This window comes from Rousettus aegyptiacus, unplaced genomic scaffold (genome assembly GCF_014176215.1).
Source record: "Rousettus aegyptiacus isolate mRouAeg1 unplaced genomic scaffold, mRouAeg1.p scaffold_m13_p_7, whole genome shotgun sequence".
Classification (NCBI taxonomy): domain Eukaryota; kingdom Metazoa; phylum Chordata; class Mammalia; order Chiroptera; family Pteropodidae; genus Rousettus; species Rousettus aegyptiacus.
The window spans coordinates 15194949-15208044 of record NW_023416310.1 but is presented as its reverse complement, the minus strand read 5'-3'; the positions used below and the strand labels follow the sequence as shown (position 1 = coordinate 15208044).

The following is a 13096-nucleotide window of genomic DNA, read 5'->3' as shown; positions in this document are numbered from 1 at the left end:
GCACGGTCTCCAGAGCCACTTGGCAGAGAAGCACTGGGAGGGGCTCACACGGTCCATGGTGGTCACTGGAGTGTAATGCCTTCCAATTTTGAAATTCTATAATTCTATGCTAAATAAAGACAATATTATATAATAAGATGACTTCTAAAGTTAATACCAATTCTTTAAGTTTAAAAAAAATCTACCATGAACTACATAAAACAAACTCAAAATGGCAAACAATAATACTTTAACAAAAACAATGTAATACAAATTGACTTACTGTCTGTATCATTATCATTAAAAATCTTCATTAGTTACAATTAGAGAAACTGAAATGCCACCCAACTCAATGACGTAATTTTAAGATGTTGATCAACTTAGAAAATATAAATCCATACGTAGCTTTAACAAGCAAATAGCAAAAAATTTTTTGATCTTTAAAATGTGCAGGAATAAAGGAAGAAAAAAGGAAAAGTGTATTGTAAACATTCTCTCCTTACAAGTCATGCTTCCTTGGTATACATAAGAATACATAAACAAAATGATACTCTGAGTTTTTACTAACTGAAAATTTTAGTGATTTTGAGAGAAGTCTCATTCTTATAACCATCTTTCATATTTGTTCTACCATATTTGTTTTAAAAGAAAAAAAAGAATAGTATCTCAGATTATCCAAAGTGTAGTTATTAATTACTTACCACTAATATACTATTGTTTCACCTCTGAGGGAATCTAAAAAGGTTAACTCCTGACCTGTCAGAATGCAGAGACCCTTCCAGAATAGTGCTACTCAAAGCAGGGTCCATTGATCAGCGCTGGACTATAAACTGTTACTAATGCCGATGAGATAAGCACAAAAATTGATAGTAAGAATTTAGAAACATTTAAAGCAATTTGTAAGAGTGATTTTAAGTCTGATGAATCTAATATTAATAAGCCCAGCCTATATATCATATGTTTTTATTTCATTTTTCTAATAATTCATTTGTTGTATTTTACAAAAGTATCAGTTGGCGACAGACTGGAAATTTTTTAAACTTTTTTAAAACTGGCCTTTCACCAATGACAGTTTGAGGAACATTTCTCAAAAGATCCTTTAAATGTTTAAGGTCTTTGGATATGAAGATAAACTGCTTCACTTTGATGTCCCCTAATCTCCTTATGCACCTTGGTCTCCCCACTGCAGTAACAACACTATTAATTTATTCCTGGCCAAGTGTTCTGATACCTCTGCTAAATTGGCAGTAATATCGATATAGTTCACTGCTTAAAATTTATCATAAAATTATCTGTCTGGCTGCTCAGAATTTGTAACACTATTTAATTTATATTTAGATGTAACACCAACATATTCTTGGATTCATCCTATATAAAAATGTATTAGTTAATTTGATGATCCAGTTTGGAGGGGTCACCTAATCTTGTAACACAACTGCTGGCATAATCCATGGCAGTCAGTCATATAATTTTTTAGAAAGTCTAAAGATAGTGTAGGTCAGTTTTAAATCCCAGGCCTCCACACCTAAAGAAGAGCGTGCACTATCCTGAACTCATGTTTAAAGTCCTATTATCTCTGCAATTTTGTCCATCTACATGGACTCTCAATTCTCCATTTGAACTATTTCAGCCAAAATATGGAAATAACCCAAGTGTCCATTGATAGATGAATGGAAAAACTACATGTAGTATATATGTACAATGGAATATTACTCAGCCTTAAAAAGGGAATTTTGATACATGCTACAATATGGATAAACCTTGAAGAAATTACAGTAAGTGAAATAAGCCAGTCACAAAAGTACAAACACTGCATAATTCCACCCATTTAAGATACCCAAAGTAGTGAAATTCATAGACAAAAAATAAAATGATGATTGCCAAGGGCTGGGGGAAGGGAAGAATGAGGAGTAATTATTTAATAGACATGGAGTTTCAGTTTTGCAAGAGTAAAAGGTTCTGGAGGTAGACAGTGGTGATGGCTGCACAGCAATGTGAAAGTACTTAATGGCACTTAACTGTACACTTAAACATGGTTAAAATGGTAAACTTATGTATATTTTACATCAAAAAAGTATATGCTAATGCTCAAACTGAACATAATAATTGTACGAACCATAAAATTTTTTAAATGTTTTCTAAACGAAAAGAGTCTTAGGCGGCCATAGATGAAAAAAGCAATTGTTCTGAGAGCATTATACATAATAGTGGAACATCAAAATGTTCTCCAAAACTTCCACTTGATTCGGTATCTCTTATCAATAAGTTGGCAAGAGCAAAGGTTAAGATAAAAACCTTTTCAGAAAACAAATAAGGATACATTTTTCAAAGAGTCAAGAGAAGCAAGGTCAATGGAAAAAACAACTTTCATAACAAGTCATTAGAAAGATAACCAAATTACTCAGGAAATGTGGCCCTGGAAAGGAAGATTACAGAATTATTTCTCAAGAACATAGCACTGAACAACAAGCTTATTCAAGTAACACGAATGCTAAAAAGGAGGCTGTTCTTCATGGGCATAAGGAGTCCTCTAACATATAAATGATAGTGTAGGAATAATTAATTTGGAGTCCTAAAACAAATGTATGTGCCTATTAATATGCACTAAAAGAGCCTCGCTTATCATCTAATCTTAAAGAATTTTTTGTCCTAATGAAACAAAACTAGTCAAAAAATACTACCTTAAAATTGCACAGAACAGAGAGGACAAAGATAACAGCAGGAGTGAGTTTTTGTTTCCTTGAACAATGCAAAGTAGAGCTAGGAATAGACCAAAAGGATCTCTACCCCTTTCCTTTACACACTGTACTGGCTACTTCCTTTCACCTCTTCCCCTACCCCAACCTCCAGACCAAATGAAGTCACCCTGAAATGAAGTCACTGCAGGGCAAGAAAAGCCCAAATTTCACAACTACCTAAAACTCCAGGCCCAGTTTGTCCTAGCACTTACCACTCCAGACTCTGTGGGAAGACTGAGACCCTAGCAAAAGCTCCCAAGGTCAGTGATTTCAGAGTTCGCTGAGTCAAGGCCAATATCAACACTTTGACTTTTCCCCCTAAAATCCTAAGTACAAAATGTAAGTGACAGCACTTTGAAATGTTAAAAGATCCATAATTTTTTATATAACATATAAAATAATAGTATAATTAACCATATTATACTATTATAATTAGAGGAAGGCTGAACAGGCAGCTACCAAAATTAAATCTCTAAGAGGAGAAAAGAGTATGAGCTGAGCCATGAGGAGTAAGGGAAACTGTTTCTTCCAGTTAAAAAAGCCTAGGAAATAATTTCTGAAAGACAACCTGGACTCAAAATATCAACACCACGCACATGTTCCCTGGGTGTCTAGATGCTCTGGTACCTAGATAAGCACTCTGAGCCCTGGCAAAGTTTCTCCCCTGTAATATCTATGACCTCACACACTCGTTGCCTACACCAGCTCTCCACCCTCCAACGGAACTCCTACTCTAGTCTGTACATCCCTTAAGAGGCCCTGGCAGGCAGGCTTCTTCAACCCTCTGCAGTTAATTGTTGTATGATTCTGCTCAAGACAACCCATGCTCACTCTTTAAAAACTACTGAAAATTGGTAGTTTCTACCTAGCTGCTAAAAATAGTTGGCATCTCCAAGTCAATTCATCCTTCAACCCAATCAACCTTCACACATATAAAAAGTTTTGCAAATCGATAAGAAAAAGACAAATACCCCCACCAGAAAAATGGATAAATGCCATGAATTGGTCGTTTATCCCCCCCCCACACACACACACACGCACACACAAATAAAGCAAAATAAAAGAGCAATTAAATACTATTCCTATCTACTGGATTGGCAAATAATCTTATAAAATTTATAATACGGATATTATCAAAACTAGAGGAACTGACATCCTCATACACCGCTAGTGGGAGTATAAGCTGACAATACATTTCTGGAGAGAGTTATATGTGTTTATATATCCTTACATATAAATTTAATATACCAATATATTAAATACATCAAAAGTATTAAAATTTACATACTCTCTGGCCCAGGAACTGGAATTTTGCTGACACACAGAAATATATGCATCCACATAAGCACTTTTATTTTTCATAGCCCCAGAGAAGATCTCCAGATGATGAATCTGACAATTTCCTAATAAAAGGCCAGGTTATTGCCTGATCACACTACAATGAGACTCAGTAGTCAACAAGCCTACCTATGCACAAAGAGCTTCAATTTTAGAGCCCCACTCTTGAATAGACATGGTCAACCAAGAATCATCAGTTTGAGGAAGGCCACCAACATTAAAGACAGAAAGCAAAACAGAGATAATGCAAGGTATTAAAAAATATTTTTTACCTGTATTTAAGCAATTGTAGCTCATTTATATATATATGTCATTTCATATATATATATATGAAAACTATAATTAATATCCTTAGAGAAGAAAAAATACTGCATTCATGAAACTACAACAATATGTGTATTGGGGGTCTCCATGACTACAGATTGAGGCCTCCAAAATTCAAAGGGAAGGTAATCTGCAATACAGACTTCTGTACCTGCTCAAATTATCAATCAAGTTTTAAAGTAGAATTAAAGACATTTCAGACTTCAGGAATTCAAAAACAAACCTTCTCTTCCTCCTTTCTTTGCATGCTAGTGATATGCACATTTCAACAAGGCAAGAAGGCACAAGAAATTAAGATATGAGATTCGCCACAGAAAAAATGCAAATGGAAACCTACAATGTTAGCTGCATGTCAGACCTAGAAAACAATGAATCCAAATTAAAGCAGTTCCTCCTCCAATCTTCCCATTTCAGCAGATGGCATGACCATCTACCCCCTTACTCAAACCCAAAATTCAACATCCTCAAGATTTCACCCTCTAAATCAAGGGTCCCCACTCCCCGGACCATGGACCGGTACTGGTCCATGGCCTGTCAGGAACCGGGCCGCAGAGCAGCAGGTGAGTGGTGGGTGAGCCAGCGAAGCTTCATCTGCATTAGCAGTGGCTCCCCTGCGCTAGCCTCATAGCCTCAGCTCCACCTCAGATCATCAGGCTTTAATTCTCATAAGAGCACTCGTTCCTGGTGCCAAAAAGGTTGGGTACTGCTGCTCTAAATAGCTTACTACTTTCTTCTTTTCATCTCTACCATTTCTTCTTTTCATCACCACCATATTCTAAGACTCAATCATCTCTCCCCTGTTCTACTGTAATATACGGCTATTAGTCCATCTTATCCTGCACAAGCCATTTTCTGTTTAATAACCAGTGATTTTTTTAAAAAATAAGATCATGTCACTCCACTTAAAATTCTCCAATAGCTTCTCAGTCCACCTAATATAAAACACAAGTTTTCAAATATAGCCCACCAAGCTCTGCATAATCTGGCCCCTGACTATCTTTAGAATCTCATCTCATTTCCCTCTCACTACCTTCCAACCGCTTGGCCTTGCAGATCCCTGTACATTTGAAGCTTTCTCCTGGATCTGCACATGGTATTCCTTTTACATCAGATTCCTCAGTTCCTCACATTGAATTATTCTCATCTTTCATGAAACAACTTAAATGTCATTTCCTCAGAGCTTTCCTGACCATCAGTTTTCAATTAGCCCCTCACTAGGTCAGTTTCCCTTCATTTCCTTTTCTTAGTGAGTTAAAAAGAGGGGTTTTTGTTAACTCAATTATGGTATGTCCTAACATAACAGTATGCAACTATTTAAATGAGGTTATCAAAAAGTTTTTAGAATACATGGCTCGGTAAGACAATTTTTAAGAATCAGAAGAAGATGAATATGGAGAATTTTTCCTACCAGCTAACATGACATTCTATAAAGTTGTAATAGCTAAGACGGTGTGGAACTGGCACAAGGACATAGAGGTTGACATATCTGGACAGAAAGCTTGGAAACAGATCCGTGTGTAATGCAAACTTGACATAATAACAGAGGTAGCATCTCAGATCCACGGTCAAAGGCTGACCTTTCAAAAATGATGCTGGGACAACCAATTAACCATGCGGGGAGAAAAAAATGATATCCCTATCTCACAACATTTCATAAAAAAAAAATTTTTTTTAATTCTATTTAAAGACCAAAAAAAGAAAAAAGGGAAAATTTTAAATTCTTAGAGGAAGATTTGTATCTTTTGGATAGGACAGAATTTCTTGAAATGTCCCTTTTCTCTTACATACACACACGCGCGAGCGCGCACACATACACACACACACACACATCTAAATGATGAATGTGACTCATTAAAATTAAAACTTCTGGATACCAGGAGCACCGAATTAAGAATATAAACCACAGACTGAATGCAGATATTTGTAATACATGTAACTGCCAAAAGATCAGTATCCAAAATACTTAAAGAATGTTTTAAGATCTATACAAAAATACAATCACTAAAAAGATGGGCAGAGGATATTCCTAAAATAAGAACTCTGAATTGGTAATAAGGATATGAAAAGATTCTTCACTACACTAGTAATCATGGAAATACAAATTAAAACCATAATGAGATACCATTTCACACCCACCAACTGGGCTAAATTTTAAGTCAGACAACACAAAGAATTGTTGAGGCTATAAGATAATGGAAACTCTCATTCATTTTTGGCAGAAGGAAATTGATACAATCTGGCAATATCTAATAAGATAGAAAATGCATATAACCTAAGAACTAGCAATTCTATTCCTAGAAATATACCTCAGAGAGGTACCTTTCACACTTTTTTGATCTTCACAAACATATTTTATCTTGTGATCCAGTGCACACATACTTATTTAACTGAAACCGGAATCCACGAAACAGAGTCTATTCATGTTATATGTCACACGTTCTGATCATTTCCATTCTCTTTCGTTTTTAAACACTGAAGTGACTCACTCAATTGATTTTATAACCACTCATGGGTAAAAACACCCAGGTGAAAAAACTCTGCCCCAGAAAATACTCTCACATATATATCGTCCTGCACAAAGGTAGGAAAATGGTCGTTATGGCATTGTCAAAAAGAAAACGTAAAACAACATATAGGCCAAGCAGTAGGAGTGAATAAAAAATTAGAGGCATAGTCATACAAAGTAAAAGGATATAACCATGCAAATGGAAGAACGAGGACCGTGAGTATCAGTATAGATAAATTTCATGAACTTAATACTAAGCAAAATAAGCAAGTTGCAGAAAAATACATAGTATAATATCATTTGTATAAACTTTTTAAACATGTACAACAAGACTGTATATTGTTTAAAGACATATTTACACATAATAAATATATAAAGTATGAAGATATGAACAGGGAAAAAGAAAATAGATTCCAGAAGAGTACAGAAAAGGAAGTGAAATGGAAAAGCCAAGTGAACAACTAGATACTAAATTGGTAAAAGTTGCCCATCGTCAAAATTAAAATTGTCTCCAAGGGCAGCAGCTTCCCTCGGGGCACCAGACTTATAAAGGTTCAATGTGCCATCTAGAGAGAGTAATGCAGCCAAATTGAGATCAGTCTTCAAAGCTTACAACACTCATCTTTGAAAACAGTTCTATTGAGTAATCAAGTACCCTGAGTATCTATTTTTAACTAAGTAATGAAATTCAGAACATGGACAAAAAATGCAACAGGTAGTTGTGGGCGGATGAGATGTCACAGCAGATGCCCCAAACAGAGCCATGTGCCAATAAGGTTGAGTCACTGTGATATGCTGAAAAAAGATATTAAGGCTCAGCTGCCACAGGTTGCAGTGAGCCCCCTCTGTGCTTTCCTTTCTGTTATGTTTGCCCGGCATCATTCCAGAACGCTGAACAATTTCAAGATTAGTAAATCACTAAAAATGACAAAATATGGCATCTTACAAATAACATATGCTTGTGATCAAATTAACACAGAGCGGAAACCTAATCAACATTCAGTGGGCTCATGAACTAATTCCCTAAAATTAAAAATTTGGCCCCTCAAGGTCTCAACATATATTTCACTGAGAAGAATAAACTTAGCACTGTAATACATTTTCCTGTAATTTCAAAAATGTCAATTCATTTGTCAAGGAACGTCATTTAAAATGATTATGTGTAACAGAATTAAAGCGATAAACTACCAGACCAATAAACATGCTTCTAAGCCATATGTCCACACTACTCTGACCCCCAAAGGAAGTAACTTCTCTAGCGAAACATCTAACCTATTCATTCATTCAATCCTTACTCAATACGGAACATGTCAAAGGTACCACAGTAAGATCTTAAAGAAGCATAAAAATAAAATAAACAAGGACCCTGTCCTTAAGATACTGACAGCCTAGCAACGGAATTTAAAAATACACAGTCTTAAGACAAGGTAGAAAGATGCGGGTACCATAAGAGAAATAAAAATGAATTGCTTTATTTTAAAAAATCTTACTTTGAATAGATTCCTGCCTATCTACTCCTCCTGTGAGCCAGATCTAGAATACAGATGCTGAGACCTCATCTCTTTAAGAGAAAGTAGCAATGTGTAATAACAAGACTGGTTCTTGTGACCTCTAAAAATCGATCTCACCGTATACCTTCTATGTATAGTGTGTCCTACAGGGTACACCCCTTTTAGTTAAAAGAAATCACAAATGTGGATCCCAATTCTCATAACTGTGAGTGCTGCTGATCTAAAGGAAAGAGAAATGCCAAAAGTGATACGTGAAAATCCATTCTTCTCCCTAACTCTGCCACTGTCTCACTATAGAAACTTGAGGAATTCACACTTTGGCAGAAGGAAGGATTGAAGAAGGAAGTGTTAACAAGCTTCTAAAGAACTTACATGGATCTGTCAGACAAGTACTACATAAAAGGAATCAATAATACTCTAGGTTAATAAAGCTTTTCATATCATTTTATGTGTAGCAACTGTTAATGCAGGTAGAAATATTGTTATTTCCTTTTTTAAGTCTGAAAAACGTAAATTCCATAAACACTAAATGTCATTAAACGCCAATTCAAGTATTTTTCACAGAGCTATTCCAGACAGGGCCAGGTCTAGCACAGTCTTTTCGAATTTATCATCAGACCCACTATTTGCACTTAAACACTCAACTAAACATTCAGGAATCTGGGAGCACCAAAGAGGAAGTCTGCAGAAAAGAAGTAAAATGACTACATCAACAAACCCAACAGTTCTCTTAGGGTACTGACAAAAGGAGTAAGTTCAGGTTTATATCATCTACATAAACCAGCTTCCAGCCCCCTGTCACGTCTTCGGTATCTCTGAAAAAAATGTTTGTGATAACTAAAGAATAAAGACCTATTTCTATGTCCTACCCATTCAGGCCAGAAAACATTCTTGGTTCACATGTTTAGTTGTTTGTTTGTTTGTTTGTTTATTATAATTGTTCAGTTTTATTTTTTTTAAATAAGTTTATTGGGGTAACATTGGTTAATATAATTATATAATTTTCAGGTGTACATTATAATTTGACATCTGTATATTCTATTGTGTGTTTACCACCCAAAGTCCAATTTCCTTCAGCTACCATTAGTTTTTTTTAATGACAGCTTTATTGAGACATAATTCACATACCGTAAAATTCACCCTTGTAAGTGCAAAATTTAGCCATGTTTTTTTTTTGGTAATTTACAAAGATGAATAGCCATCACCACTATCTAATTTTAGCGCATTTTCGTCATCCCAAAAGAAAAACCTATTGATCAATTACATTGAAGGTAATACCAGATCTTTTAAAAAGTATCCTATTATTCCAGTAACATGTCCAACTAAATTATTCTTCTTCATTTTACACTAAAAAATTTAAGTCTATATCCTTACATCCAAGTCTTTGGCTTAGTCAAAAAATAGCAAGATTTGTAGAAAGCAAAAGGCAAAAGAGCCTAAAAAGAAAAGCTAAAAGGGAATCAAGAATGTAATATTTCTGGTAAGAAAGTGCTCAAAAGATAACGGAAATATGTCAAAAGGACCTAAGTGCCAACTTAACAGAGCCTCCCATGACAAAGGCTAGAACAATTGAGCAACAAAATAAATGAAGATAGCAATTATGCTAGTATGATACACATACAAATTATAACCAGTAAGATAAATACCTAAAAATTCGCATTGATATGAATAAATAACCGAATAAATAAATAATTGCAGGAGAAGGGAAAGTACTTATTTACAGTACCACTGAAATTAATAGATGTAGGAGGAATAAGGGAAACAGAAAATCACTCTTAGACAAGCACCAAAGTAATAACAGTTGCAGGCAAGGCCCATCAGTGGATGCTAAAATCAATGGACAAAAGTATGAAAGAAACAGAACATCCGCACAGTCTCAAAGCATTACTCCATAAGTTACTTACTAATTACAAAGGGAAAATCACTTTACAATGAAGAAACCTGGTATACACAATCTTAATCGAGCAGTCAAAGTTAACATACTAGCAGCAAGACATATGAACATCATGTACTCCCTGATGTGATGCCTGAAAATGGTATAATACCACTTCTATATTATTCTTGGGGAAAAAAAAAATGTGTTTCTCACACTAACAAAGGGAAAACATTAGACAAACTTATATTGAGTGACATTTTACAAAATAACCAGTGCTATCTTTAAACATGTAATAATCATAAAAGACAAAGAAAGACAGGAACTGTCACAGGTTGGGAAGACAAAGAAGACAAGACAACTTAATGCATTTTGCATCCTCGATTGGCTCCTGGACCAAAAAAAGTACATTAATGGGAAAACTGGCAAAACTCAAATAAGGTTTATAGAACAGTTAACAGTATTGTAGCAATGTTAATTTTCTGTAGAATTTTTGTAAATTTTCTGTAAATCTAAATTTATTTCAAAATAAAAAACTGATTTTTCGGGGGGTTTCCGGTGACATGTTTTATTAAATATCAAGAATATAAATCAGTACAATTTGTTTTATATGGACTTTTAATATAATTACATAAATAACTCTTTATAAACATATATTTAAGCTATTTTTTCTATACGATATATTCATGAGTTTTTTTTAATGCAACTTTTGTAAGTATGAGATCTTACCATTTCACCCATTACAAAAAATGACTCATTTTGGCTAGCTATTATAATTTTCCCATTAGGAAAGATTATCAAATTCAGAATCTCAAAACTCAACTCTTAGAGTGCATACTGGATTGCAGAGGACATAACAAGAAAACGAGTCAATAAACGAAAAACGTACTTGCTAAAAACCATGTGGCAAACTGTCAACAAAGAGATATGCTTCTAAAAAGACATAAAGCAATGATCATACAGCAATGGCTCACAAATAAACAAAACAACTTGAAACACAAAATGCCAAGAACTGGACAAAATCAACTGAATCAACATGTGATAAGATCATGATTTGATGAATTTCTGTGGCCAATTTTTATGAGTCTGTCAAGAAAGGCTTATCATTAGGTAAAGGTTGAATTGGTTCTGGTACATACCCAGATTTCAAGTCAGTTATCCTCAAACAGTTTGTGGCATCCAGTCCCACTTTTCCATTGCGGACCACACTAGATATGAATGGGGAGAGCATTGGAGAAATTCGGTTCAAGGCCACTTCTGGGGACATTTTAACTTGACTTGCAAATCACCACTGAAAGCAGAAGAAAAGATTGATGATCAGGGTATCCAAAAGAACTAGCTCTAAAAAGTTTCCCGAAAACTAGCACAGTACACTCTTGCATGAATGAAGACTTCATTTTCTGACTTACAACAGCCTCTTCCAATAAAACCATCTCCCTGCTACTCACCTACTTAGGACATAGACTGTAACATTGATTTTCAGAAACAAAAGCAACCCTCGAAATCCAATTCCCTCCTCCTTTCCAGAGCTGATTTCTATATTACCAAACTCTACTTAAAACTATCTTATTCTCTTACAACTGACATGTTCCACTTCAACTGAGGCCTTAAGAAGCCTTCACTGACAATCTTCTCCCTCTAACAAACATTCACTAGGTTAGAAATCCTCCATGTCCCCATAGGAAGTAAGACCTTGATTGACAATACTACATAAAATCCTAGAACAAATATAACCTGCTTGCAACTGTATGACTTACTAGAAATTTACTTCTGATATATCCCTATTCATAACTGTCCCTCCACAGTATATTATAATTACATACTTAGTGATCTATCCCCTGGAAAGAAATCACAAACTAAACACCCAATAAACATTTTTAAATAAATAAATGAATAGAGAGACAAAAGCTATATGAATATTTAGGTATGGAGAGAGGTAATATGCCTCCAAAAATTTTAGGAGAGGATAGTATATTTGAGGACTAGATGTAGCAAAATCTACTTAAACAATTAAATCATGAAAACACACTTGTCCAGATATTCGGCAACACAAACTAACATGGATGTAAAATTCTATGACTATAGGGCACTAAGAAGTTCTTACACTTGAAAATACAAAAGTAAAACCAATAAATCATATCTAAAATTACTCGGAAACCCGTATATGGCAGGGGAAGGGAGTACGTGAATTCCTCTTAATAGATTTCTAAATGGAAGCCTCTATTTTCAGAGGTGAATAAGTCAATTTAAATGATTATTTTATTCCTCAACCTGAATGGATAATCCCACATCAAAAGCAAACTAATTTCCTGCAAGTTACAAGTAAATGATGTTCTGGTTCTAGTTTCCATATATTATACCATATGAGAACTTACACGTCCCTGCTAAAATAAATGTTGAAAACTAGTACCTGTTTTAATCATTTCAGACAGTAATAAAGAGAACTGCAGTGATCTTTCAAAAAATAAAAACACTATATTGGATGATACCCAGAAGTACCAGTGAGGCAGTAAAAGCTTTATTTTTAATACCCAAATCATCCTTTCTGAAAATATAAAACAAACTCCTCTTCCAACCACTTAACAGATGAAATCCTTCCACCATTCCAATATGTCATCACAAAGTAAGAATAAATGTCTAATGCATGGTATTATCATAAAAATCATATGTATTATTATAACATCTTATTACTTATAGTTTCCAAGTACATATTGCACTTGATCTCCACAACCCTGGGCAGTAAGAATGGTATTGGAATTTCCACTTTACAGATGATACAAATAACTTTTATAATTGGTCTTTGAAAAGTATACTAATCCATGTTATC

The 13096-nt window shown here is 34.7% G+C and overlaps 1 protein-coding gene across 1 annotated transcript in view; it reads right to left on the bottom strand.

The window, feature by feature from the left end:
• The window catches only part of BABAM2 (BRISC and BRCA1 A complex member 2), a 342513-nt gene that overhangs the window by 327576 nt on the left and 1841 nt on the right, over positions 1-13096 (bottom strand). Inside the window, exon 2 of the mRNA XM_016145351.2 lies at positions 11409-11560. Within this exon, the coding sequence (XP_016000837.1) occupies positions 11409-11536 (128 nt within the window). The 5' untranslated portion in view covers positions 11537-11560. The remainder of the gene's footprint in view (positions 1-11408; positions 11561-13096) is intronic.